Source organism: Panthera leo, chromosome A2 (genome assembly GCF_018350215.1).
Source record: "Panthera leo isolate Ple1 chromosome A2, P.leo_Ple1_pat1.1, whole genome shotgun sequence".
Taxonomy (NCBI): Eukaryota; Metazoa; Chordata; class Mammalia; order Carnivora; family Felidae; genus Panthera; species Panthera leo.
The window spans coordinates 7,593,667-7,619,033 of record NC_056680.1 but is presented as its reverse complement, the minus strand read 5'-3'; the positions used below and the strand labels follow the sequence as shown (position 1 = coordinate 7,619,033).

Here is a 25,367-nt window from a genome sequence, read left to right as displayed (position 1 = left end):
GTGAGATGGGTGAAGGTGACTGAGAGGTAGAAAGTTCCAGTTTTAAAGTAACCAAGTCGTGGTGGTGAACACATAAGGAAGGCAGTCAATAATATTGGAATAACGTGGTATGATGACAGATGGTGACTGCACTTCTTGTGAATGCTGCATGATTTGTGCAATTGTCAAATCGCTATCATGCACACCTAAAACTGATAGAATATTGTAGCTCTATGCCACCATAAAACAAAATACACATATGTTCATTTCAAGTTTTAGTGGATGTTGTCTGTCGAATTTCCACCCAGAAAGTTTGCATTGGGGCGCCTGGGTGGCTCAGTTGGTTGAGCATCTGATTCTTGATTCCGGCTCGGGTCATGGTCCCAGAGTCGTAGGATAGAGCCCCGAGTTGGGCTATGGGCTGACATCATGGAGCCTGCTTGGGATTCTCTCTCTCCTCTCTCTCTCTCTCTCTGCCCCTCCCCTGCTCACTCTTGCTCTCTCTCTCTCTCTCTCACACACAATAAATAAATAAAAAAAAATAAAGACCTTGTCTAGAAGAGTTGGTTTTGGAGGGCCACGAGCCATTGTAATACCTAAGGCCAAGAATTATTGTTGGCCCCCTTGGGAGCCATGTGGCTCCCACTGAGAATAATACTCTAAAGGGAGAGTTGGGCAATAAACAAATAAGTGGAAAAGGTCACATCGGAGAGCCAAGAATGTTAGGAGGGAGAATGAAATGGAAAAGGAGGGAGAGAACATCTTGATCATTGGGATCAGGAAAACTCTTCCCAGATTTAGGAAGACCAGCCTTGATTTCTTCAGCGGCAAAACGAAAATGATAATTTCCTCCTCACGGTGCCTGGCCTACAGTAAGCTCGCAGTAAGTGAGCTTTATAGTTATTACGTTTTTTAAAAACTTTTCTCAAAGGTAAGTGGATCGCTCCTCCGCTCAGACTGGGGGCCCGCGCCCAGCGGCTCACCCAGCCGGCATCTCCACCTCCGTCCGCAGAGGGCGCTGTGGGCGCTGCGGGCGCTGCGGCCGGGCCGCTCTAGGCGGCACGGGAAGTCTCGTGCTCCCTTCACTTCCGGTCTCTGGCCCGGGATTGGGCTGCGTGGAGAGGCTCGTGAAATGCCGACTGGAGACTTTGAGTGAGTCGGGGGTCCCGGAGCGAACCCTGGGAGGGGGGTTGGGGGTCCTAGGGAGCACCGTGGGGCCTGGGTACGTCGAGGCGGCGTGGGCCTGGCCTCGCTGACCCAGCCCTCCCCTCCGCAAACTTCTTGCAGTTCGAAGCCCAGCTGGGCCGACCAGGTGGAGGAGGAGGGCGAGGACGGTGAGTATGCCCGGTCGTCCCCGGTCACCCCAGCCAGCCCCCGGGCCGGTCGCTGCCGCCTGCTCCGACCCTGCCACCGCGGTCTGATCCCGTAGGCCCCATCGCGGCGGCCTCCGTCCCGCGCCGTCCTCCGGGCCAGCCTATCGCCAGCTCCCGACGATCGCTGGCCCGGCCCTCGTAGCTGCTCCGGGGAGGAAGTTGTAGCCGCCCGCCTCCTGGCTCTGTGGGCTGCCCCCGCTTCCATCCTTGCCGTTGCTCGAGGTTACTCCAGCCAGCCCCGCGTCCGGGCACGGCTGTCCCGGGGGCAGTTCTTCGCCAGCGCCCAGCCCTTGTCCCGCCTTCCCGGGCTCCTGGTGTGGGCCTCCCCCCAAAGGGCCCTTCATTTTGTCTCGGGCGCCCCCGCTCCTCCAGCTCACCCTTCCTTCCCACGCTGCCTTTTGTAGACAAATGTGTCACCAGCGAGCTCCTCAAGGGCATCCCTCTGGCCACTGGCGACACCAGCCCGGAACCCGAGTTAGTGCCCGGAGGTGAGTGGCGACCTCTGCCCCATTCGGGGCTGCCTCTCCCCAGCGGCATTCCCTCGTGGTCCCCATTCCCCGGGGCGCAGCTCCCTCACCTCTCCTCTCTCCCAGCTCCGCTGCCGCCTCCCAAGGAGGTCATCAATGGAAACATCAAGACGGTGACGGAGTACAAGATAGACGAGGACGGCAAGAAGTTCAAGGTGAGGCTGGAGAAGGAGGTGGGCGCCCTTGCTCTTGGGGGCACTTGCGCCGGGAGGGGACGGCGTGTGTGTGTTGGGTGGGTTGGGCTGGCTGGCTCCAGGTGCCTCAGAGACACGGGAAGTCCGAGCCTCTCCCCTCCCGTCCACAGATCGTTCGTACCTTCAGAATTGAGACTCGGAAGGCCTCAAAGGCTGTTGCGAGGAGGAAGGTGAGACCCTGCTCCTGTCTCGGGGGCTCGCCCAGGGCTGGCTCAGAGGAATTAGGAACCCCTTTTTTCTGGTGCCTTTAGTTTTAGGCACCTATTGTGTTGGAGCACGGCTGAGGTCCGGGGTGTGTGTTGTGCTGGGGCACTGAAAAGTCAGTGGGGTTAGATTCTCAGTCCTCTCGGCTTGTCCGCCACGAGGAACGGAGCCAAGCCCTCCCCTGAGGCCGTCACAGCAGTTCCTGATCGACTGGGCTGCACGCTTGGGGAAGAAGTAACGATAAATACGTTTGGCACAACTTTCTACGCCCTTTCTCTGTGCCAGACCCCGTGCCAAGTGCTCTGCGGGAAGTGTTCTCTCATCGGAGCCCCCTAGCAACCCTGGGCGGCGGGGAGCATTTGTGGTCCCCGTCTTCTAGGGGAGGAGGCCGAGGCCTAGCTTGTTTAACTAGCTCAAGTCCCCTCATGGTCTGGGTGACCCCTGCACACCCCGGAGCATCGCTTCCTGTGGGAGCCGGCCCACCTACTGTCACGGGTCCCGGGGAATGGTTGGCTGTGTGGTTGCTTCCTGCCGGGCCTTGGCTCTCTCATCTGGAACTTGGGGCTGAGAGCTGTCCCTACCTGCCTCCTGGAGCCGGAATGAGGTTGAGGCCCGGCACATGCCAGGAGTGATAGACACTAGGAAACAGGAACTGTCATTGTCACCGCTCGGGGAGGGGGGACTTTGGGGGAGGGCGAAGAATGTGGTTCAGGCCCCGACAGGCTACTGTGGTCTGGGATGTCAGCGAAGGGGGTCCCACGTGGCCTTAACCTGTCCCTCATCCCGCCCCGAGCCCAGAACTGGAAGAAGTTTGGGAACTCAGAGTTTGACCCACCGGGGCCCAACGTGGCCACCACCACAGTCAGTGACGATGTGTCCATGACGTTCATCACTAGCAAAGAGGTGAGTGGGGCAACAGGGCAGGGCCAGTGGCCGTGATGGTGGTGGCTGGGGTGTGGCAGTCCCGCTCTGAGCGTCCCCTGACTGCCCGCCTAGGATCTGAACTGCCAGGAAGAGGAGGACCCAATGAACAAGCTCAAGGGCCAGAAGATTGTGTCCTGCCGCATCTGCAAGGGTGACCACTGGACTACCCGCTGTCCCTACAAGGACACTCTGGGGCCTATGCAGAAGGAGTTGGCGGAGCAGCTGGGCCTGTCCACCGGCGAGAAGGAGAAGCTGCCTGGAGGTGCCCGGGCCTGGGGATGCGGCTTGGCGGTCCGTGGGGCGGGGGTGGGGAGGACCGCGTGCACCTCCGGGAGGGTCCTTGGTCTTCACCTGCCGTCTGGGGACCGGGCCACCCCCCTCGCCAGTTGTCCTCTCACGTCAGCACCGCGAGGCTGGCTGCGGCCTGGGTGTGCGTGAGAGAGCGTGGCTGGGTTGGTGACTGCTGGTGATGTCGCGCATCCTTTCTCGTTGGGGCTGGCAGACCGTTGCTTTCCACGGCCGTGTCTACACCGCACATGCTTGAGACTTGCCAGCTGTGGTTCTGTTGTGGACTCGAGTGTGCTGTGTCTGCCACAGACACGACCACGGCTCTGCGTGTGTGTGTGTGTGTGTGTGTGTGTGTGTCTGGACAGTTCTACACCTGTGACTTGATATGCAGCATACGTGGCACTTGTCTGAGTGTGTGGGACCTGGGGACTGTCCCTGCCGTGTTCCTGCGTGTTGTGAAGCTGAGCGGTCCTCTGGCCCTCAGCTAAGATTGCCTTGGGTTGCATCAGCGTCTGTGGCTTCTTCGGACTTCCTGGATGTGACCTTTATGTCCATGTGGCCACGGGGCCTGAGAACCGGCCAGATGCATGCAGTTTGATAGACGGTGCCCGGCCCGGCTTGGGGCCAGAGCTGCCAGCATCCTGGGGCGGGCCTGTCCCTCATCTGTGCCGAGTGGAGCCTGACCCAACTGCTTTGGCCTCCAGAGCTGGAGCCGGTGCAGGCCGCCCAGAACAAGACCGGGAAGTACGTGCCCCCGAGCCTGCGGGACGGGGCCAGCCGCCGCGGGGAGTCTATGCAGCCCAACCGCAGAGGTGAGCCGCCGGGAGGGCGCCTCCCGTTCCCCCGTGACGATCCTTCTTCCGGGGCCTGGTGAGGGCTGTTCTCTTACCAGCTGTCTCTCCTTGCCTGTCCAGCTGACGACAACGCCACCATCCGTGTCACCAACCTGTCCGAGGACACTCGCGAGACTGACCTGCAGGAACTCTTCAGGCCCTTTGGCTCCATATCTCGCATCTACTTGGCGAAGGACAAGACCACTGGCCAGTCCAAGGTGGGCTGGTGGCTGTGGGGGTTGGGGAAGGGGTCGCCTGGCCTGGTCGTGCCCCTGACTCTGCCCCCCCCCCCCCCCCCCCCCCCGCCAGGGCTTTGCCTTCATCAGCTTCCACCGCCGTGAGGATGCCGCACGCGCCATCGCCGGGGTGTCTGGCTTTGGATACGACCACCTCATCCTCAATGTCGAGTGGGCCAAGTAAGACCACTGCTGCACCCCTGCCTCCCGCCCCCTTGTCACAGGCAACACTCAGGCAGACCGTAGGCCCTGCGCCAGTTTAATAGCCACCAAGCTTGTTCCGAGGGACGGGTCATTTACTGTCCTTTTCTTAAGGAGGCCCCACTGCTCCTTGCACCTTGTGCACCCTGCCCCCCCCCCCCCCATTGCCACAGAGGCCCCAGTTAGTTGTATGTAGCAAGGAGTCTTGGAATTCCCTTTGGGATCTGAACTCCTCCCCCACAGGCTGTTCTCACCACCCGTTTCTCTCTACAGGCCGTCAACCAACTAAGCCAGCAGCCACCCGGCCCCGGCCCCCAGGGCCCCCACGGAAGGCAGCTCCTCTGAGCGCGGGGCTCCCGGCAATAAAGAGGTTGCGGTTGTCACGTGCTGTCTTGTTTATTCACCTTGTCTAGTCACCTGCTCTGTGGCTAGTGGGGGCCAGCCCTCTCGGGGATCAGGGCTTCAGGCAGAAGTTCCTGCCCTCCCTGGCCTGGGCACCCCCAGTCCCCCATCAGGTCTTTCTGTAGACCACGGAGGAAGTAGTGGTTTGGGGCCTGCCATGCTCTCGGATGGATTCCAGGGCAGGCGGCAGCGGCTCAAAATAGGCCAGGTCGTCGGCTCAGCTCGGGGGACTAGGACCCTGAGGTTTTGGGAGTGGCTGTGACATTGAGGGGCAGGACTTGGCCGGAGCTCCTGGCGTCCTCGGGGGGTTGGCTCTCCCCGCAGCCGAGGCAGCTTCCTGGACCGGGGCGGCAGCCGAGGCTGGGTGCCACAGCCATGTAAAGCAGAGGGTGGATGCAGATGGCCACGGGCATGAGGCCCCGCATCACCTGGTGGCTCACGTAGGTCCTCCAATCCAGCGCCGCCTCGGCCTCGGCCGAGTTAGCGAAGCCCGGGCAGCGGGCTCTCCAGCGCTGCCGGGCGGACACGTTGAGCACCAGCGTCACGTAGTAGGGCACGTAGGAGCCGGCGTAGAGGGCCATGCCGCTGGCCACCAGCACCGCCACACGCAGCTTCTCGGCCGCCGTCGTGCCGTGGCTGCGCAGCACCGCCCACCCGAGGGCGCCGTAGGCCGTCAGGGTGAGCAACAGCGGCAGGCCGCAGCCCGCCGTGGCCAGCGCCAGGCTGTAGGCTCTGTAGGCCTCGAGGCGCTGGTCCGCCGTCCCCAGGCACTTGGTGCAGGCCCCCGGCCTGGCCACAGAGCAGTCCCCTTCCTGCTGCGGCCGCTTCAGGTGGGAGAAGCCGAGCGTGGGCGCGGCCAGCACGGCTGCCAGCACCCAGCCGGCAGCGCTGACGGCCCAGGCGTGCTTGGCGCGCAGGCTGCTGCGGGTGAAGAAGGGGTGGACGATGCCCAGGTAGCGGTTTAGGCTGATGCAGGTGATGAAGAGGACGCTGCCCAGCAGGTTGCAGGTGAAGAGGAAGCGCTCCAGGCGGCACGCCAGCTCCCCGTACTGCCAGTTTTTGGGGGGGTAGAGGTAGGCGGCCAGCGGGAGCAGCGTCAGGGCGTAGAGCAGGTCGCTGACGGCCAGCTGTGCCGAGAAGACCACAGCCGGGTGCCACGGGCGCCGCTCCCGCGTGCCGAAGCGGTATAAGGCGAAGCCGTTGCTGGCTGCGGCCACCAGGAACTCGACCACCAGCACGGGCCACAGAAAGTCTTCCTGGAAACGACTGAGGACGCGATCGGCGGCGGCCGAGAAGTTGGTCGGGCAGGGTATGGCACCTGTGGGCAGATGGTGTCACCAAGTGAGCGCCGTCCCTCCTCGCGTGGCTTTTGAGGCCTTCAGAGCCCAGTCCTTCAGATTACGTACCACGTGGCGGGCTGCACCAGCCCTCTGGGGACACACTTTCTCGGAGTCCTTCCCATGCCCAGGAGGGGACACCAGCCACAGCAACTTCTTACGGAGGAAATCGGGCCCAGAAACATCAGAAGCCCGAGTCCTTTCAGGTGATATCTACTAGGCTAGCTCTGGGTCCTGAATTCCAGAACTAGGTAGTCATTGCCTTCACGTGACAGCCAAAAGCCAGCAATGACAATCCACAACCACCAGGCCTGCGTGGAGGAGGGGGGAGTCCGGGGGAGTCCCCAACCCCATCGTAGCCCTCCCAAATCCATCAAGCCTTGCTGCCTCCACCTTCAGAGTCGGTCACTTTCTCAGTGCCAGAGGCACTGGCCTCCCAGCTCCCAACGACCTCCCTACGTGTTCCCCCCACGGCCTCCAGAGGGCACCCAAAGACACCCGAATCAGGCGGCTTTCACCTTTGAGGCTCCCTCCTCACTGGGAGGAAAAGGCAGTGCTCACCTCTGCCACAGAGGGGCCCCAGGAGCAAACCTCCGTCCAGCTGCTCCCTCTCATCTCCCTGTGACTCATTCCCTGTGTCTTTCCCACACTAGCTTTGTTTTTTTCTTCCCACACTGGCTTTCGGACTATTCCTTAAGGCACATTCCACCTCAGGGCCTTTGCACTGATTCTCTCTTCCTGAGCCACCAGTGCCCCCACTCACCTCCTGGTCTTTAGCCCTGAGAGGGCTTTTTTTCAGAGGCATATTCTGACCCTCTAATATCACAACTGCACCCTGTCCCCCTTATTTCTGCAAATCCTGTGCTTCCATCTGACCACTGTTGAGAGGGGGAAAAAAAAAAAAAAAAAAACCAAACCCAACCCAGAAGACCTCTCCTGAGGGCAGGGAGTGCCCCACAACTGGCTTCCCAGAGCCGAGAACAAGGCCTGGGACACAGCAGCGTGGACCAGAACAGAGATCTGGAATGTACCCAACTTAGCCTCAGCTTTGGGTGCACGGCCTGCTCCCAGTCTGTCCAGCAGGCTGGCCACGAGCTCCGTGCAAGGTGCCAGCGGCCCTCCCTCCCCCATGCGACTGCTTCCCCAACCACGCTTCTGCCTCCTCGTCCCATCTCCGCCCCGGGAGGAAGTCCCTGTCCAGACGTGATTAAGTCCCTCCCGTCTGCCTCCCAGGAGCTGGCCACCCCCAGCCTCGGTCCTGGGCAGCGCCACAGGGGCCAGGACCCTCACCTGATGTGGCGGCAGCCATGGCCCACGTGCCCTGCCTCCGGGTCCAGCGCCGAAGCCGCGCCACCAGGAGCACTGGTGCCGAGCCGAGCCGGTGCCGAGCGAACCAGCGGCGTGCCGGGCCCCTTCCTTCCCAGCAGCCCCACCCTCTTTCTCTCAGCCCTGGCAGCTCAGCTCCGCCCACTGCCAACACCAGCCAGCTTCGCTTCCACCCCCGGCTTCCTTCCTCCTCACACTTTGCCCTCCAGAGCAGCCCAGTCACTGGCTTGCAGGTAACGGGGGCCTGGGGGGTTAGGCTGGGGACAGGCCCAGGACTCCCCGAGGCACCAGACTGAATCTGCCCATTGCCCTCACCTGCAAAACAGTTCCTGCGTGTCCACTGCTCAGGATGTGGGCGCGAACCTAGCCCGGTTCCCAGAAGCTCCTGGCCCCGAGCGTCTGGGCTTTCTACCACGGGACTCCAGCTCTCCCCATTCCCAATGCAGACGCAAGACTCACGGGAAATCAAGCATTCACCAGCGTGGGAGGTTGGAGAAAACCGCTCCTTTATGAAAGGAAACCGAGGGCTGCCCCTGGAGGCCCAGGTGGAAACCCTGGGCCCCAATTTGGGGCATTCCATCCACTGCACCAGCCTGGCCTCAGACTGCTTTCTTTGGTGGCCGTGCTCGGCCCCGCCTGTGCTCCCAGGCAGCTCCTCTGCGTTCCAGCTTGGCCTGGGCCCGCTGGGGCCTGCCCTTGGCCTTTGGAGGCCTCCGGTCGGCGCCTCGATCTGGCCTCTGCCCCCTTCCTCGCTGCTTCTTGCCCGGGGGCCCGGCAGGCCGTCTTCGTTTAGCTGCCTTCGGGAACATGTCTGTGGGGAGAGACCACGTCAAGGCCACCAGGCCACAGGGACGGGCTCAAGGTGCCCAGCTGCACCAACCCCTGCCACATACCCTCATCAGGCTCCTCTCCCACCGCCTGGCGGAAATACTCGGCTTCATCCTCCTCTTCCTCTCGCTGGCCGGTCCCCTCTGGGGGGGCGCCGGGGTCCTCGGCATCGCTATCCCCACTGGCCTCTGCCCGCGCCCGCTTCATGCCTGCCAGGCTCTTCTTCCTGGAGGGAGAGATCATTTAGGGTGGCGGCCTGCACCTGAGACCCTGCCTCACCTGCACGGCCCACGGCCACACACCTGTGTGCCTCCCGCTGCTCCCGCTTGCGCAGGACATTCTGGGCCTGCTGGTCCTGCCTCTGGGCCTTGAGCCGTAGCTTCTCCTCCTTGGCCGCCAGGATGGCCTGAAGCTCCTCTTCAGTCTTGTGCACTGAGCGGGAAGAGATGGGTCACAGAGACCCAGATGTGTCAGTGCACCTCGAGACCCACCCGTGAGGGCCTTGGGCTCCCAGCCCCTTGCTTCCCCAGCCCCGTTCTCACCGAAACTGTGGAACAGCACGTTCCCCTCCCCAACACCCTCCTGGATTTTGATGAGCTGCAGTGTCATCCGGGGCCCGATCTGGAGGGACAAGGGGGACGAGTCAGTCCTTCTTCAGGGCCGGGGGAAGTGGGGGGGTACTGCCAGAGGAAGTCACTTCTGACCCTGGGCCTGCCCTGGGCTGGGCCTCACCTCAGTGAGCCGCACGGCGCTCTGCTGGGCCCGCATGTTGCCGCGTCCCGCGACGGCTTGGGGCAGCTCCGTGATGTTGTGCTCCCCATCGGGCTCTGCCTCACTCTCGGACAGCCCGGCGCCCCTGTGCAGAGGACACACTGGTCAGCAGGGGATCCCAGGCCTGGAACGGCTCCGGGGTCTCCGGCGCGGTAGTGATCTCCCCACCCAGTGCCCTCCTCACGTGGCCAATAGCTCGCTGATGTCCTGTAGACGGCTCATGTTGGGGAACTTCTCCTGTAGAAGCTTCTTCATCCCACGACTTGCGCCCACAGGAACGACTTTGATGCTACTGCAAGACTCAGGGTGTGACAAGGGGGGTTAGGGATCCTGAGACTGGAGGTCAGCTCTGCCCCCCTCCCCTTTCCACAGTGCGTCAGGGCGTTTACTTTGAAACTGAGCAATCACCGAGCCTCAGCAGGAACGCTGTCATCAGCCACACGTGGAAGCCCTGCCTCCTCTCCTCTCCTCCCCTCCCCCTCCCCCCCCCCCCCCTCCCCCCCCCCCCCCGCCCCTCAACAAGAGTACTCACTAATGACGGAAATCTAGCTCCTGGGAGTCAGGATTGTAGTTGATGAGAAGGCAGCGCTTGATGGTGTTTAGGTTCACCTGGAAGGGCGAGGCGAGGGCACAGCAATATGTCAACTGCCCACGGGCTTCCCTGTGTGCTGGAGCCACAGCAGGCCCTGGCCCTGTTCCAGAAATCTCTCAGCAGGGAGATGTGGCACTGGGGGGGGGACTAATGGACTGGCAGGCGCACTGGCTAGAGTTCTTGGTTCTGAGACCCACCGAAGCCGTCCACACCGTGGGTGGACTGCTCCCTGATGATCAGCATCTAACAGGCCTAACCTGAGACCAGCTGGTGCCAGGGATTAGGAACTAGGGCTCTGGAGCCAGACAGCTTAAAAAACCCAGTCCTGCCCTCTGCGTCTAACCTCTGACTAATGACTTCCCCTCTGTCAGTCTGTCTCCCCATCCGTCAACTGGTGTCCCAAGTACCCGGCACGCTGCTCAGGCTGATACTCAATCCCCACTCAAGAAATAAAGGACAATCAGGATCATTCTCCACCTTTCAGAGAGGAAGGAAGCTCACGAGGGAGTCTCTTACCCCAGGGTCACGAACACATGAGGGAGATGTGACCTCAGGAGCCGGAGCGCTCTGCCTCCGTGCTGGGAGGCAAGGGCTGAGCAAACAAGCCAAGGGCCTGCATGTGGTACCTACCGTCCGCCCTTCCACCCTCACCTGCCACCGCCCCAGGCCCAGCCCACCTTGTGCACATTGATGGAGGGGAACAGGTTCTGGAACATGGTGGCCATGAGCTTCACATGCATGCCATGGGGGCCGAAGCTGTTGAGCACCAGGAGGGGCGGATGGGCAAACTGCTGCTCGTGCATGCGGTGTCGGCGCAAGGAGGAGACCACGTCGCGCATTAGTGTGTACTGCAGGACGGGGGGAGGAGTGAGGCCTGACAGCCACACATGGCTGGCGCCCTCCCTGAATTCATCCTCTACCCAACATGGCCCTCATTACCTCTGACCCTTACCTTATTGATCCGGAAGGTCAAGGTGGGGCCTCCTGGGAGGCGCATCAGCTTCTACAGGAAAAACAAAACAAAAGGATTGGTCAGAGTCAAGGTGTCCAGCTAGGCAGCAGGGAGTGGGAACCTCCGCCCCATCTCTTCAGAGCGTTTACTTTGGAGCCAGAATCATGGCAACTCAGAGGCATATGGGTTCATCGTGAGAGTTGGGGGAGGAGGAGGGCAGGGGGAAGATGAGGGGTGTGGATGTGTTAACTCACAAAGTAGATGTTTGTCTCCGTTTTACTCAAGATCAGAAAGTGTGTGACCCCAAGGGGCCCCGCCACTGCCACACAATCCTTCAGAGTGTTTTTCTTTCGTATCTGAGAATTACAAACACAAAATTAAGTATCCTCTCCCCGAGCAAGGGCTATAAGCTGAAGCTCTTATGCCCTTTCTTGCATTTAACCTGTCGCAGAAGAAAAGAGTGGAATGTTCTTGACCTCTGAACCTAACCCGACTTAAATTTGCTCGTTTACTGTGCCTGGCCAATTTTGCAGATGAGCCACCTGGGCCCTGCGACGTTAATTAACTTTCTCCAGGCCTTTGAGAGAACCCAAGTTTCCACTCTAGCTTTGCTAACTCTAGTCCCTTTTTAACCACCAGTCTTAGACATCCAGCCAAAGCGGGTTCATCTGTGCCCCCTCGCAGCTGCCCCACAAAATCCGAAGAGGCAGGGACGATGGTCCCCATAAAGGTCCCCTTCTCCTGCCAGGGAGACTGAAGGCTCGCGCGGTTCTGCGGTTTGGAGCCACCTCCGTAGCGGCGAAGACGGGGCCAAAAGCTGATGGAGGCGGGGTGGGAGGTGCAGACCTGCAGGCGGGTGGCGGTGAGGGGCTCCATGACCCGACGAAGGTCCAGGCTGAGCTGCCGGACGCCGCGACCCGCGCGACCCCGCGCGAACACGAACGAGTGCGGCTGCGCGGCGTAGGCCTCGAGGTTGCGGAGCTGCGCCTGGGCGCGAGCACGCTTCTGGTGACGGGACTGCAGGGGCGAAAGGCGAGCGGTCAGCGCCACGGCCCCCGCAGGGACCCCACCCGCCCTCCACCGGCCCCCCACCGGCCCTGCCCGCGCCCCCAGGCCGCCGCGCCTCACCCGCCCCGACTGCCCCATGCCGCTAACTCCTCCGCTGGGACGCTTCTGCCGGGTGCTTCCGGCGCCGCGCCGCTCACTTCCGGCGCCGGCGAGGTGACGACGTGAGGCGGAACTGCGCGGTGACGTCACCAGGCGAGCAGAAAGCCACAGAGGGGTTGCTACGGAGACACCTGGTGCTTGTTTCTATGGAAACCGGGCGGGGCCAGTGTCTCAGCGAAGCGGCGCCGGCTTCGGAGAAATAAGTTGTGGGTTCGAATCCTACTTCGGCTCATTTATACCAGCTGGGCGATTTTGACAGCCATTTTATCCACTCTGAGGCTCCTACAAGTATTCTAAAGAGAGGATGGTCCTCATTTCTCCTCTGATCCACTTACTAAGAAAGATGATGCACAATGCTTGGCACAAAGGCACCAGGCACTTGGGGAACAACCAGAGAAATGGGTAGAGCATAGCAATTACGTATATAGGCCCCCAGCTCCTGAGGGCCAGCGGTCTTCCCCGGGGGCCCTGTCTGCGGCGGAGAGATGGAAACTCCACATCACCTTCTGGAAACTTAGGGCAAGGCGGGCGCTTCGTGAATAACTCACCCCCTCCCGGTTTCCGCTCAAAGCCCCAGTCTTGGCCTCAGGCCTCTGGCTTCTTCCCCAGAACCTTGGGGTGGGGAAAAGGGACGCCCCCAACGCCTCTTTCCCTGTCCCATAGGTTTCCTTCCACCATCTGCTTCCCCTCCCCCATTTGCTTCCTCTCTCCTGTCTCTCCTTCCCAATTCTTTCTCCTCTTCCCCTCCTCCGTCTCCCCTTCCCCATCCTTGTCTTCTTCCTATCTCTGTCTCCCTCTGCCCCACTTTGTCTCTGCCGTCAATTGTCTCTTTCATTGCCTTCAAGTTTCCATCTCTCTTATGTCTCTATCCCCATCTCTCTCTTCTCATCCCTCTTCCTGACTCTCCCCGCCCCCCCCCCCCCCCCCGTCTCTGTCCATCTCCTCCCATGTCTCTCCCCTTCTCTGTCTCTTGTACTCTCTCTCTCTCTCATCTGTCAGTCCCTCTCTGTGACTTATGAGGTTTCTTCTCTGCTGCCAATGGAGGAAGCTGGAGGGGGCTGCGGGTGGGGGGCCGGGGGGCCCAGTGTGGGGGCCCCAGCCCAGGCCTGGAGCCCAGCCTGGCAGCCTCTCTCAGATCTGGGACGACCATTTCCTCTTTCAGCCCGGGAGTCCACTCGGGTTACGAGTTCAGGACAGTAGGAACCAGGCGAAGGAGGCTGCTCCCTGAGAGTGTGTCTGCAGGTCAGTGAGGCCTTTGTGCAGGTGGGAGACCCTAGACCAGGCCTGGGGGGGCTCTATGGGGGTCCCTTTGTACCTCTGAGGAATGACCGCATGTTTTCTGTCCCTGCATGATTTGACCTGAGGATGTGACAGTGTGCGTGGGAGACAAATGGGAACATGTACACTGTGGTGGGCAAGTGGGCAGGGACCAGGGTTTCACTGTCTACCTGGTTAGCGCCTCTGTGCTTGCCAGTGTGAGACCCCACTCTGCCCACAGGGTATTTTCCTTTAAGTCGTGGTGTGTGTGTGTGTGTGTGTGTGTGTGTGTGTGTGTGCGTGTCGCTGCCAGAATCTGTGCTGTTTCCAGTCGTGTCTTTATATGTGCCTGTGCCGGGCAAATCCGCAGACACACACACAGTTTCCATGTCCACCTTTGTGGCTCCGTGCAGTGGTTTGTCTCACTGGGGACCCGTGTGTCTTGATTTCTGCCCTGTTGTGGGCACACGGTGTGTGGCAGGGTCAGGGTATATGTGTGTGAGTGCGGGAGCCAAGTTACCTGGGCTGAGTTCCACCATTCTCCAGCTGTGTGGCTGTGGGCAAACCACTCACCGTCCCTCAGGCTCAGTTTTCCCTCTTGTAAAATGAGGCTTCGTAGGAACAAAGGTTGTGAAGGCAAAGGCTAAATGAGATAGAAGGCGTGGATTTTAGAGTCACGCCTGGTGGCAGCAGGTGCCAACATTTCCTGTTGTCTTTCTCTGTGGTGTGTCTGTGTCCTCCCCCTGTCCCCGTCCCCCCCCCCCCGCCCCCCGGCCTCACGGAGCCTGCAGCCTCCCACGCTCTGTGCTCTGCTGTGGGGGGAACATCCGGAGCACTGACCTGTGTTATCAGGCCCTGGTGGCCTGGGCAAGGGGGTCTGGCCATTCTGCCTCAGTTCTCATGCAAGAAATGATAAATATTTACAGTTGGAGCTCCTGGTCTCAGCACCACGGCTCTGGTTCCAAGCTCCGGAGGACAGGGGTGGTTACCAAGCCTCCTCCCTCCTGCTCTCCCACCAGCCTCTCCCCTTCCTCACTCAGAGGCTCCTCCTGGACCCTCAGCTCCTCCTGGGACTTCGCGTCTGCTGCAAGCCTTGCTGGACTCAGGGTCTTGGTCCTGAGAGGTGAGAGGTGAGAGGGAAGGAGGGCATGAGGACAGGGGGAGGCCGATTTTACCTGTTTGGCCCCCCGGGCTTCTCCGGGCCTCCTTCTCACCCCAGGTTGAGCTCCTGGAAAGGTGGTGGATGTTACACTTGTAGTCTGGCTCCAAGGGGTGTGGTCCATCCCTGTCGTGGGGGGCCTGGTGTCGTCGAGGAGGGGGCAAGGAGAGCTCCGGTTTGGTGTGCATATACGATAGCAAATATGCCTTTCTCCAGCTCAGAACCTTCTGGAGCTCGCACCTCAGAGTGAAAGCCCAAGTCCTTCGGGGGCCCATGAGACCCTGCATGCTTGGCCCCATCCCCTCCCTGTTCTCATTCCTCCTGCTCTCCCCCTTGCTCGCTCTGTTCCAGTCTTACGGGCCTCTCTGCTATTCCTTGGGCACCTCAAAGGCTCTAGCTCAGGGCTTGCTTCTCCCTGTGCCTGGAATGCTCTTACCCTTGTCTCTTCCTTCAGGTCTTGGCTCCAGTGCCCTCTTCTTAGTAAGTTCTGACCCCTCTGTTTCAAACCGCCCCTCTGGCACCTGGCTGGCTCAGTCAGTTGAACATCCTCGCCTTGATTTCAGCTCAGGTCACCATCTCACAGTTCATGGGATCGAGCCCCTCATCGGGCTGTGCACTGACAGCACAGGGCCAGCTTGGGATCCTGTCTCTCCCTCTGTCTCTCTCTCTCTGCACCTCCCCTGCTCGCGTGCCTGCGGTCTCAAAATTAAAAAAATCTTAAAAAAAAAAAGGCCTCTCATCCCAGAACCCCCACCCGCATCCCCACTTAAGTGTTCTCCTAAGAACTTACCACCCTCTGACCTACCCATCATCTGTCTTCCCATCCAGGACGTCAGCTGCCTGGGGGCAGGGATTTTGTCTGTGTTGGTCCTGGGCGGGTCCGCTGCCTGGACCAGCTCTTGGCACACAATAGGCACGAAAGGAGCATCTGCTGAATGTGTGAACAAGGTGATGTGTGTGACCTTGAAGACCTCGAGGCACCTGCCCGTGCGTGTGGCCACCCGGACATGTGGGCTTGGACACAGTGGAACTTGGGGCAGACAGGGGTGACGTGTGGACGTGGGAGACGTGTTCTGAGTACTGGCAAGTGCGTGTGAGAGGCCTGTGTGTCCTCATCTGAGAGGCTGCAAGCGGCTGAACCCCGAGAGAGAAGACAAGGGGAGCCAGGGAGGTGGCCACAGTACACGCAGAGGAGCTCACCTGTGTGAGCGGGGCAACACTTGGGAGGGTACGACAGAGCTGGGGCATGTGAGTGTTGAGGGGCGTGCACTGAACAAAACCCAGGCTCAGCCTCTGCGAGCGGATATTTTGGTGGAGGAATTCAGATAATAAACACCGGCAAACAAACGAGGCAATTCCAGAGAGAGACAAATGCTAAAATGACAAAGCGGGACTGTGATAGAGAGTGCCCAGGAGGAGCAACGCTAAATGGGGGTGGTCAGGGAGGGCTTCTGAGGAGGGGACATCTGAGCTAAGGCCTGAGTAAGGAGAGAGAGGAGGCCATGTTAAAATTCCGGGAAGAATGTTCCAGACCGAGGAAAGGGCAAGTACAAAGGCCCTGAGGCAGGACTGTGCCTGGTGTGTTTGAGGAGCAACAAGGAGGCCAGTGTGCCTCGAACACAGTGAGTGAGGGGTGAGTGGGAGAGGAGGGCAGGGAGGGGACAGGAAGAGGGTGCAGGGCCTTGTGGGGGCGCAGGAAGACTTGGACTTTTGCTCTGAGTGAGCTGGGAGCCACAAAGGGTTCTCTAGGAAAAGGAGAGACATGACCTGATTCTTTGGCAGCTGTGGGAGAAACAGACCAGAGGCTGATGGCAGACAACTGGAGGCCTGGGGGGCAGCTGCCGTAAGGAAATCCAGATGGTGTCTTGAGCTGGGATCATGGTGGGGGGTGAGCATGGGGGAATGTGGAGGAATTCAGGGTCCAAACAGAAGCGCTGACCGGCCTGGCTGATAGGTTGGATCTGTTGTGAAAAAAGAGGAGACAGGAATGACTCTGGGATTTGGGGAGATGGGGCCTCTGCTACTAGACTGAGTTAGTGAGACTTTATCTCTCACCCCACCTCACCCCCTGTCACCCATTCTCCTTCTGCTCCTGCCTCCCCATAAGTTCCTTTAATACATCAGGCACGGTCTAGCCTCAGGGCTTTTGCATTTGCTGTTCCCCCTGCCAGGGATGCTGTTCTTCCCCAGATATCCTCATTACTTCCTCCCTTACCTCCTCCAGGAGGTCTTCCCTCCTTTCAAATTGCCAGGGCCCAGATCTCCACATCTCTCGGTTTTCCTGTTATCTTAACACCGACTAATACACTCTATTAATCCCTATAGCTTATTTGTTTCTTGCCCATCAGGGCAAGAAGTTTTGTATTTTTTTCCATACCGTAGTCCCTAGAACAGTGGCTGGCACACAGCAAGCACTCAGTCAATGAATGCATGACATGCTGTCCCGCAGGGCGCCGGGAACCAAGTGGAAAGGCCAGGGTGGGATCACTGGGGCATCTCAGCCTGGGGGCGGGGACCTGGAGCAACGCGGGTTTGGCACAACCCGAGAGTTGGGGGCCCAGCTAGGCTCCCGGGACTCCCCTCCTTCCTGTTCGTCCTCTGCCTTCAGGTCTGCCATGTCGGCGCCTCAGCTGCGCACGTTGCAGCTGCTGCTCCTGCTGGGCGCGACGTGGGCGCGGGCGGGCGCCCCGCGCTGCACCTACACCTTCGTGCTGCCGCAGCAGAAGTTCACGGGCGCCGTGTGCTGGAGCGGGCCGTCCGCCGCGCGCCCGGCCGCGGAGGCCGTGAACGCCAGCGAGGTGGCAGCGCTGCGCATGCGCGTGGGCCGCCACGAGGAGCTGCTGCGCGAACTTCAGCGGCTGGCGGCGGCGGATGGCGCCGTGGCCGGCGAGGTGCGCGCGCTGCGCAAAGAGAGCCGCGGCCTAAGCGCGCGCCTGGGCCAGTTGCGCGCGCAGCTGCAGCACGAGGCGGGGCCGGGGGCGGGTCCAGGACCGGGGGCGGAGCCCGCTGCTCTGCTGGCGCTGCTTGGGGAGCGCGTGCTCAACGTGTCAGCCGAGGCGCAGCGCGCCGCCGCCCGCTTCCACCAGCTGGATGTCAAGTTCCGGGAGCTGGCGCAGCTGGTCACCCAGCAGAGTGGCCTCATCGCTCGCCTGGAGCGCCTGTGCCCGGGGGGCACGGGTGGGCAGCAGCAGGTAACCTTAAAGCTGGCCAGGAATCGTAGCCACTTCCTGTTTGCATCATTTGTAAGATGGGGCTCTTGCAACCCCACGCACGATCTCTGAAACGCAGTTTTGAAATCCTAAAAGCTCCAAATACCAGATTCCTACTTCTCCTTCCACAGCTCATTTGGATCAGAACGCGACTGGCGACTACCTAAAGTCTTTACTTATCCACTTAATATAAATATTCATAGTGCCTGTAATCAAGCATATTATTACGTAAAGACCAAGGATCCATGTTAGGGAGGTGTTATGTGATATAAATATAGACCCTGTGCTACTGTTCTAACTTCTGTTATATTATTTTTAATTCTGGAACATGGCTGGCCCTAATTTTGAATAAGATTGTTGCTCCGTGACAACCCATACCTCACAAGGCTGTTGGGAGCATTCAGTAAGCTAATACTCGTTGTTGGAGGTACTCTTACCATCAATACTTTACAGAAAAGGAGAGTCAGAGTCAGATAAGTTAAGCTGTGAACACCAGAGCAGGAATTTAAGCTCAGCGCTGCTCTTGACAGCTAGAGTTAGGCTTTGGGAAGTATCCATTCTAGGGCTGGGACGTGCCCCTGCCTGATCCACCCATTTGGGTGTTGGGAGATTTAGGGGCCCAGTGTCTTTTCAGCGGAAGGCTAGTGCAATCACATCTGAGTCTCTTGGTCACCCCAGGTCCTGCCACCGCCCCTGGTGCCTGTGGTTCCTGTCAGTCTGGTGGGTGGCATTAATGATACCAGCAGGAGGCTAGACTCGGCTCCAGAGCCCCCGAGAGACCAGACCCTGAGACAGCAGGGGCCCTTGGCTTCTCCCGTGCCTGCAGGGCACCCTGCTGTCCCCACCAAACCGACAGGTAAGATGAGGGCAGGAATGTTGGGGATGTGAGAAGCTAGGGAGTTCCCAGTGCATTGTGAGGAGATGGAAATAGGAGCCAGGATTTTAATGGCAGATTTCTCCTCTCATGGTAAGAGGACTAGAAGAAATGATGCTTTTATTCTGGTGATCGAACAAGGAGCCATGGCTCTCATCCTGATAAAGACCAAGATCCTTACTGTGGTATGAAAACAGGAAAGGAGAGGCTTTTCTTTTGGTGAGGGGACAGGGAATTTAGGACTGCTTGTTGGTAAGAATTTAAGTGAGCTCAGAGGGTCATGTTCAGGATTTCTACTCTGGTGAGGCTTTAGAACCAGGATTTAAGTACCCCAGGCTCCACATTTGCTGTAGTGAGAAAAGAATGACCCAGAGTATTAACTCAGGTAACGACATGGGTACTGGGGCTCTTATTTTGGCCAGGGAATGGGAGAGGCAGGACTGCTGTTCTGGTGAGAGGATGAGAGAAGAATGCAGATCTGTATACCAACAAGGGGTTGGTTGGTCCAGGCTGTGCCTTCCCCATATCTCTGTACCCACAGGCCCATGGCAGGATTGTGCAGAGGCCCACCGGTCAGGCCACAGGCAGAGTGGTGTGTATGAACTGCGACTGGGTCGGCACGTGGGGTCGGCGTGGTGTGAGCAGCAGCTGGAGGGTGGAGGCTGGACTGTGATCCAAAGGCGGCAAGATGGCTCTGTCAACTTCTTCACCACCTGGCAGCACTACAAGGTGGGCGTGGGCGGGCAGGGGCAGGGCTGTGTCGGGGAGGGGACCTGCTTCTGACCTGCTGACTTTCCTGTCCTGCCAGGTGGGCTTCGGGCAGCCTGATGGAGAATACTGGCTGGGTCTGGAACCTGTGCATCAGCTGACCAGCCGTGGGGACCACGAGTTATTGGTGCTCCTGGAGGATTGGGGAGGGCGTAGTGCACGTGCCCACTATGATGGTTTCTCCCTGGAGCCTGAGAGTGACCACTATCGCCTACGGCTTGGCCAGTACCATGGAGATGCTGGAGACTCTCTTTCCTGGCACAATGACAAGCCTTTCAGCACCGTGGATAGGGATCGAGACTCCTATTCTGGTAAGCAGAGCTCTTATTCTGGGGGGGAGTGGGGACAGGGGAGGAGGGACTCCTAGGGAGGGAATGCAAAGAATGAAAAGAGTGGAGTGACACTTCCCTCTGGTAAGGATCAGGGCAAGCAAGAGAACAGAGGGGAGGACTTTTATTCTGGTGAGGGGACGGAGAGCCTAGATTCCTTCTTTCATGAGGCAGTTGCTTCCCCCTGTTCTGGTGAAAGGCAAGGAGAGCTAGCAGTCTTATTCTAGAAAGGAAGTAGGGAAGATTTTTCCCTTGATAAAGGTAGAGCTTCTAGTTTTCAGAAAGAGTGGAAAAGGTATAACGTGTACTTTGGTAGGGGGATAGGGAAGGAATTAAAGTTATTACTCTAAAAAAAGAAAGGGGCCAGGGCTCTTAATCTGGTGAGGAGAGAGGATCAGGGTTGCGTTCACTAAGAGTGGGAAGGGCCAGGGGATGCGTGGCAAAAGCCTTGCGCTGAGATGCTAGTAGAGGTTTTTATTCTGGTGAGAGGACATGGATTTTCTCTCTCCTCAGGTAACTGTGCCTTGTACCAGCGGGGAGGCTGGTGGTACCATGCCTGTGCCCACTCCAACCTCAATGGCGTGTGGCACCGTGGTGGCCATTACCGCAGCCGCTACCAAGATGGGGTCTACTGGGCTGAGTTTCGTGGCGGGGCTTACTCTCTCAAGAAGGCTGCCATGCTGATCCGGCCCCTGAGGCTGTGACCGTCTGTCCATGTCCCCCAGGTCCCAGAGGATGTTTGTCAGCAGGAGCCCAAGTCGTCCTGGCTACCCCTGCTTTGTGACTTAGTGTGGGCCACGTGCCACACACTCTCCTGTTGTGAATCTGCTCCCCGGGGTCCTGAAAACAGGACCCAGGAATCCCCCTGCCAATGTCGCAGACCCAAATGGCTCCTCGAGGGCATTTCGATCTCAGTTTGAGCTCATATTTTATAACAACACAAAATATCCACAGACTGTGTCCGGTTTGCATCTGCACCTGTCCGGGGTCACTCCCCATGCCCACCCTCGCCCTCCTCCTCCTCTTCCTCCTCCTCCTCCACCTTCAGGTCCTCCAGGATGAGGTTGTCCAGGTCCTCCAGGAGGCCCCCCTGGCTCAGGCAGGTGGCCACAGTGGAGCCACTACTGATGTGGGGGTTGCTGGGGTGCAAGACTTTAGGCAGGTGGTTCTGCTTCCGGCTCTTGGGGTGAGCGCAGGATGTCCCAGGCACGTGGGGCTCTGGGGAGGAAGAGGTTCTGAGGTCATGGAGCTTGAGGCCCACGTAAGACTCTGGGGGCAAAGGGGCTGCAGCCATGGGGGCTCGGGAGGGGAGGGGCTGAGGCTACAGGCCGTAGGGCCAGACCTACAGGAAATTCAGAGATGAAAGTCGCAGGTGTTGAAGCCACTAGAGACCCAGGGACATGGGCATCACCTGAGACTACAGAAGACAAAAGAGGAACCAAGGACACAGAGACCGTGGCAGAGGTCACGAGGACACAGGGGGAACCACTCAGTCTCAGGGGCAAGACCACGGAATGTGGCTGATGCCATGGGAGATGGGTATTAGAAGGGGGAGGGTCTGGTGTTGGAGCCTGGAGATCGATGGGGGGCCGGTGCGTGGAAGATGTGAAAGGAGAGGCTGATGTCACGGGATAAGCTACGTGGCTTTGGGGACTGAGGCCTTAGGAGGCACATGGAAGAAGCAGGCAGAGACCTTGGTATTTAAGGCCCGGGAGGTAGATGTCCCAGGAGCAAGGTCACATAGACCGCCCAGAGCGAGGGAGGTCACGCCCAGAGCGAGGGAGGTCATGGGGACGTGGCAGGCCCTCACCTCGCCGGTTGTAGCAGTCGGCGGCCGAGCAGGAGTGGGTATGGGTGCTGCGGCGGTCCGTGTCCCGGTCCCAGCGTGGAGGGAGGATCCGTGTTGGATACACGGGGAAGCCGCACCCGTAGCAGGGGGACGAGGACCCCATCTGTGCCCAGCCCCTGGGGGCGGGCAGGGCCGTGAGGGTCCAAAGGTGAGGCCCGGGCCAGGGTGGGACCAGGGAAGGGAAGGGCAGGGCTGGGGGTGGGGGGGAGGGGGCGAGGAGGGGGGGGTGGGGGTCAGCACCCTCACCGGAAGTTGTGCCGACACTTCGGGCAGTGGAACTCAGCCACGCCCCACATCTTGTCACAAGGCACCGGCTCATAGCGCTTTCGGCATTTTCTGCACCGGGACACCTGGGTGTGCAGAGTGGGGGGCAGGCTTGCGGTCAGAGGTGAGCCCCGGTAGCTTGACCCTGGCCACAGTGCACACCACTGATCAGGGGGGTTCAGAAGCCCGACTTGGGGTTGTGGTTTCCAGGTCAGGTTTGATTTCTGTGGTAGATGTCGAACTGTGGAGTCAGAGGACAGGCTCTGGGGTCGGGGAGGAGCTCAGAAGTCCAACTCAGGGTTGGCGGGCGGGGTCTGAGATGGAGGTTGAGCTCTGAGACTGCGGGTCAAGGGTCAAGAGTCAAGGGTCGATATTCTTAGGTCAGAAGTTCAGGTACTGAGGATGGGGATCGGGTTATCACCTCCTTCCGCTGGGGTACGCGCCGCCACCAGACATGGTCACAGGAAGAGCAGGCAAACTGCCGATCCACGGCCGGAATGAGGTCTTCCTGCGCACGCTGGAACATGCGGAGGTTGGCTTCTGTTAGTGGCAGCAGGGAGGTCGCCACAGCCTGCAGGATGGGGACAAGAGGATGGTCACGCCTGTTCCACTAACATAAACACACGTCAGCCCTCTTTCCCGTCCCTGTAACATCTCTCCCTCTTGTCGGTAGACATCCCCCACCATCCCCTGGGAATGTCCTCCTCACTCTGCCTCCCCCACCCCCACCCCCGCCCCCCACCCCGTCCCATACCCTGGACTCACCTGGATGTCCTGGTCCTGCTTCATATCCTCTGGTGGGTCCTGGGTGGAGACATCAGGGGCAGAAACTGGGGATGCAGCTCAGACCTCTTTTTTACCAATGTGTCTTGGGGGCGGGGCTCCTGCGTGGGGAGGCAGGGTCCTGGCCCCATATGATTAGGGTGTCCTTAGCTCAGGAGGTGCTGACTGACCAGTGTCCACTTTTAGAGGGCCAGGCGCATGACCTCAGTTATCCTTAGAGTAGCCTTGAGAGCAGGGGGAGGGGAGGGGGCACACCTATTATCCCCACTGCTCAGATGAGGAAACCGAGGCTCTGAGCTGGGAGAGGGGTTGCCCGAGATCACCCTGAGGGAGCGCGGCAGAACGAGCCGCATCCCTGATGAGGGGCATCTCAGAGCCCAGCTCTGATCCTAGGTGGCCAAGGTTTAAATCCCAGCTGCTGCCTGCTTGCTCTGTCACCCTGGCAAGTGACTTAGTCACTCTCTCAGTTTCCTCATCTGTAAAATGGACGTGGTAAATAATAGGACTTGTCTCAATGGATCAATAGGGTGATGAAATTCAAAACAACATGTGGAAGTCCCACTGCAGCGCTCTTTCCTAGTATTGTTTCTTTTCATTTTTAAAATCTTTAAGAAGGCTCCAGACTCAACGTGGGCCTTAAATTCATGACCCTGAGATCAAGAGTCACATGCTCCAGTGACTGAACCAGCCACAACCCCCAGAGGCCCCTCCTATTATTTTTAACATACCCTTTACATGTGTAACTGTAAAGAATATAGTGTACTTTGTTAACACTCTTTAGCAACTATAAGAGGTGGAATCCACACTGCACTAGCCACCAAAGTCATTTAAGGGGTCAAGTGACCGAGTTGCACCTGTGCCTCAAAGCCTTTCATCCATCCATCCATCCATCTGTTACATGGGGTTCCCAGCCCCTCTCTCCTTCCATCTCCCCTTTATCCCAGCCCGAATGTGTGTTCCTTTGCTTACTCTATTCCCTCTTGCAGGAAGCCTTTCCTGACCTCCAGGGGTCCTCTACAATGACATTAATCCTGATTCATTTCACTGCCTAGTTTCATGTCTCTCTCCCCTACTTAACGTCATCAACATGTAAAGAGTGCCTACGGCTTGCAGTCTCCCTGGTCTAACACAGTACTGAAAGGTGAATAAGTCAATGTGGATCGTGAGTTAGGGACTGGTGGTGCACAGAAGGGGCTCATCATGGATAGGCCAGGTCCCTTCTGTTCCCCCTCCCCAGTCACCCCATCCTTTGAAGGGAGGGGGGCAGTTTACCTGGGCATCCAGATCATTACTCAGTTCCTGTCCATCTCTCTGCTTTACCCCTGGTGGGGAGAGTAAGTGTAAGTAAAAGGTCCTTGAAGGATCTTGTGGGAGTTTCAGGGTCCCCAGAGTCCCAATATAGACCCTCCCCAGGAGATGATCTCAGCGCCTCTTCCTACCCTTAACACAGACCACACCTCTCCTGCGTGCTCCCCACGCCCAACCCCTACCAGGACCGGGACCCCAGCCTGCTCACCATACACGATGGATCGCCCCACGCCGGTGTGGTCGCTGCCAAATTTCCTCATCAGAGTCCCCGCCTTCTTGGAGGATACCTTCCCATGAAACTTCTCCTGGAGGCGCCGGACGCTTTTCTCCAGCTGGGGTGGGCACAGGGGGATTCCGATCGGGTAAGGAGAGGAGCAATCGCCCCTCCCCCATCTCTAGGCATCCTTCTCCCAGCCCGAACTTGATTGACCCTCGGTTTTGGCCTCTCCCCCTGCCCCCCCCCCCGCCCGAATCCCTCCCCCTCCCCCCGCCATCCCTCTACGGCATTTCCTGGAAAAAGCCAAAGTCCCCACAGGGCATTGGGGGAGGGAGCGGACTGGGGCGAGCGTCCCAGACTAAGGGAGGAGGCCGGCCAGGTAACCTCTGGCTCCTGACCCTTGACCCTGCAGCCCCCGCTTTTCCTCGAGGAGGCCGCATTTCACTCTGGAGGATGTGGCGGTCATTCTCCTTTCTGAGGGGAGCCAATGCCAGCCAGGGTGAAGGTCTAGGCTTCGGATGGAGTCTCCAGAAATTGCGAAGCCCCCTCCGCGCCCCCGGCCCCTCCCCAGAGTCTCCTGAGAGACCCCGGCCCAGCCGTAGCCATCTCCTACCTCCACACCTTCTTGAGACATGGTGGCGGCGGCGCAGGTTCCCGCGAGGGTCCGCACTGCGCGCTCAGAGCCCCCCTACCCGGGCGCGCCCGTCGGTCCAGCAGCCGCGCAGGGCAGGGGGCGGGGCCTCCGGGCGGCCCCGCCCTTCCTTCCCGGCCCCCTCTTTCGGTTTCGATTGCGGGGGGGGGGGGGGGGGTGGTGGACGGGGCGCTCTGGCTCCGCCCTGGCTCCGCCTCTGCTCTTGCGCCCCAGACTCAGGCGGGCGGCAGGGGTCTGCACCCTGCGGCGGAGCGCGCGCACCTCGGGCGGTGGAGGCGGCGCGGCCTCTGCAGTCGGTCACATGTCCCCACGCTGCGCGGGGTCCGCGTCTTCACGTCCCTCGTGGGGGCGGGGCCGCATCGGAACGCCGCCTTGGATTTCCGTGTCCCCCTCAGTTCGCGCTCCCCCACTTGATAACCCTCTCCTCTCCTCCCGCAGGAACCAGGAGCTAATTAGGACCTGGGCCCCCTATCAGCTCTGAGTCTCTTAACGGGGCTACATCCCCTTTCTGAACCTCAGTTTACTCCTCTGTAAAATGGGTTGATACAGTGGCTACATCCTGGG

At 59.5% G+C, this 25,367-nt stretch overlaps 5 protein-coding genes and 2 non-coding genes across 11 annotated transcripts; 2 read left to right on the top strand and 5 right to left on the bottom strand.

The window, feature by feature from the left end:
* The first annotated feature begins 1,060 nt into the window (after window positions 1–1,060).
* EIF3G (eukaryotic translation initiation factor 3 subunit G) lies at window positions 1,061–5,142 on the top strand. The gene is made up of 11 exons (XM_042928371.1): window positions 1,061–1,131; window positions 1,267–1,313; window positions 1,757–1,840; window positions 1,946–2,034; window positions 2,184–2,243; window positions 3,076–3,180; window positions 3,274–3,463; window positions 4,194–4,301; window positions 4,404–4,540; window positions 4,632–4,738; window positions 5,033–5,142. Exons 1-11 carry the CDS (start codon window positions 1,112–1,114, stop codon window positions 5,046–5,048), a joined length of 963 nt encoding a protein of 320 aa, XP_042784305.1. The 5' UTR covers window positions 1,061–1,111; the 3' UTR covers window positions 5,049–5,142.
* Window positions 5,143–5,355: 213 nt separating this feature from the next.
* P2RY11 (purinergic receptor P2Y11) lies at window positions 5,356–6,492 on the bottom strand (the record flags this gene model as incomplete). The annotated part of the gene is given in 1 exon segment (XM_042924470.1): window positions 5,356–6,492. A coding segment is annotated over 1 exon segment (1,137 nt), but the record flags the coding sequence as incomplete, so codon positions are not given.
* A 1,787-nt stretch (window positions 6,493–8,279) lies between these two features.
* On the bottom strand, window positions 8,280–14,322 carry LOC122213938 (suppressor of SWI4 1 homolog). Its single transcript, XM_042928364.1, has 14 exons — window positions 14,232–14,322; window positions 13,912–14,034; window positions 12,096–12,278; window positions 11,814–11,984; window positions 11,222–11,323; window positions 10,968–11,018; window positions 10,693–10,863; window positions 9,956–10,032; window positions 9,608–9,715; window positions 9,385–9,508; window positions 9,195–9,273; window positions 8,955–9,084; window positions 8,718–8,878; window positions 8,280–8,635 (listed from the first exon to the last, which is right to left on the bottom strand). The coding sequence occupies exons 1-14, from the start codon at window positions 14,274–14,276 to the stop codon at window positions 8,424–8,426; spliced, it is 1,737 nt and encodes a 578-aa protein (XP_042784298.1). The 5' UTR covers window positions 14,277–14,322; the 3' UTR covers window positions 8,280–8,423.
* On the bottom strand, window positions 9,790–9,869 carry LOC122214704. Its single transcript, XR_006200079.1, has one exon. It is a non-coding gene; the product is annotated as a small nucleolar RNA U105B (small nucleolar RNA).
* LOC122214698 lies at window positions 11,088–11,174 on the bottom strand. Its single transcript, XR_006200073.1, has one exon. It is a non-coding gene; the product is annotated as a small nucleolar RNA SNORD105 (small nucleolar RNA).
* Window positions 12,273–20,560, top strand: ANGPTL6 (angiopoietin like 6). Of its 5 annotated transcripts, none has more exons than XM_042928368.1 (8): window positions 12,273–12,340; window positions 13,297–13,376; window positions 14,411–14,521; window positions 17,159–17,741; window positions 18,438–18,615; window positions 19,175–19,362; window positions 19,442–19,712; window positions 20,244–20,560. In XM_042928368.1, the coding sequence occupies exons 4-8, from the start codon at window positions 17,166–17,168 to the stop codon at window positions 20,432–20,434; spliced, it is 1,404 nt and encodes a 467-aa protein (XP_042784302.1). In that variant the 5' UTR covers window positions 12,273–12,340; window positions 13,297–13,376; window positions 14,411–14,521; window positions 17,159–17,165; the 3' UTR covers window positions 20,435–20,560. The 5 variants fall into 5 exon arrangements, with proteins under 5 accessions (XP_042784302.1, XP_042784301.1, XP_042784300.1 ...); XM_042928367.1 differs by lacking the exon at window positions 12,273–12,340 and adding an exon at window positions 12,409–12,536 and having other exon boundaries at window positions 14,411–14,514; XM_042928366.1 differs by lacking the exon at window positions 12,273–12,340 and adding an exon at window positions 12,409–12,536.
* Window positions 20,561–20,645: 85 nt separating this feature from the next.
* Window positions 20,646–25,095, bottom strand: SHFL (shiftless antiviral inhibitor of ribosomal frameshifting). Its single transcript, XM_042928372.1, has 8 exons — window positions 24,765–25,095; window positions 24,143–24,266; window positions 23,899–23,948; window positions 22,609–22,647; window positions 22,265–22,414; window positions 21,826–21,929; window positions 21,541–21,695; window positions 20,646–20,948 (listed from the first exon to the last, which is right to left on the bottom strand). The coding sequence occupies exons 1-8, from the start codon at window positions 24,783–24,785 to the stop codon at window positions 20,719–20,721; spliced, it is 873 nt and encodes a 290-aa protein (XP_042784306.1). The 5' UTR covers window positions 24,786–25,095; the 3' UTR covers window positions 20,646–20,718.
* Between the last annotated feature and the right edge of the window lie 272 nt (window positions 25,096–25,367).

What these genes read in the sequence shown, in the direction of transcription:
- EIF3G (XM_042928371.1), top strand. Translation starts at nt 1,112, where the DNA reads ATGCCGACTGGAGACTTTGA. An exon ending in AGGCTGTTGCGAGGAGGAAG is followed by an intron (nt 2,244 to 3,075) that starts GTGAGACCCTGC and finishes CCCCGAGCCCAG; the next exon opens with AACTGGAAGAAGTTTGGGAA. An exon ending in TATGCAGCCCAACCGCAGAG is followed by an intron (nt 4,302 to 4,403) that starts GTGAGCCGCCGG and finishes TTGCCTGTCCAG; the next exon opens with CTGACGACAACGCCACCATC.
- LOC122213938 (XM_042928364.1), bottom strand. Translation starts at nt 14,276, where the DNA reads ATGGCCAGACCCCCTTGCCCAGGCCACCAGGGCCTGATAACACAG. An exon ending in CGTGCTGTTCCACAGTTTCG is followed by an intron (nt 9,085 to 9,194) that starts GTGAGAACGGGG and finishes CTTCCCGCTCAG; the next exon opens with TGCACAAGACTGAAGAGGAG. An exon ending in GAGCAGCGGGAGGCACACAG is followed by an intron (nt 8,879 to 8,954) that starts GTGTGTGGCCGT and finishes CTCTCCCTCCAG; the next exon opens with GAAGAAGAGCCTGGCAGGCA.
- SHFL (XM_042928372.1), bottom strand. Translation starts at nt 24,785, where the DNA reads ATGTCTCAAGAAGGTGTGGAG. An exon ending in GGGGCGATCCATCGTGTATG is followed by an intron (nt 23,949 to 24,142) that starts GTGAGCAGGCTG and finishes TCTCCCCACCAG; the next exon opens with GGGTAAAGCAGAGAGATGGA. An exon ending in AAGTGTCGGCACAACTTCCG is followed by an intron (nt 21,696 to 21,825) that starts GTGAGGGTGCTG and finishes GCCCGCCCCCAG; the next exon opens with GGGCTGGGCACAGATGGGGT.
- ANGPTL6 (XM_042928365.1), top strand. Translation starts at nt 14,292, where the DNA reads ATGCAAGAAATGATAAATATTTACAGTTGGAGCTCCTGGTCTCAGCAC. An exon ending in GCACGGGTGGGCAGCAGCAG is followed by an intron (nt 17,742 to 18,437) that starts GTAACCTTAAAG and finishes TGGTCACCCCAG; the next exon opens with GTCCTGCCACCGCCCCTGGT. An exon ending in CCACCTGGCAGCACTACAAG is followed by an intron (nt 19,363 to 19,441) that starts GTGGGCGTGGGC and finishes CTGTCCTGCCAG; the next exon opens with GTGGGCTTCGGGCAGCCTGA.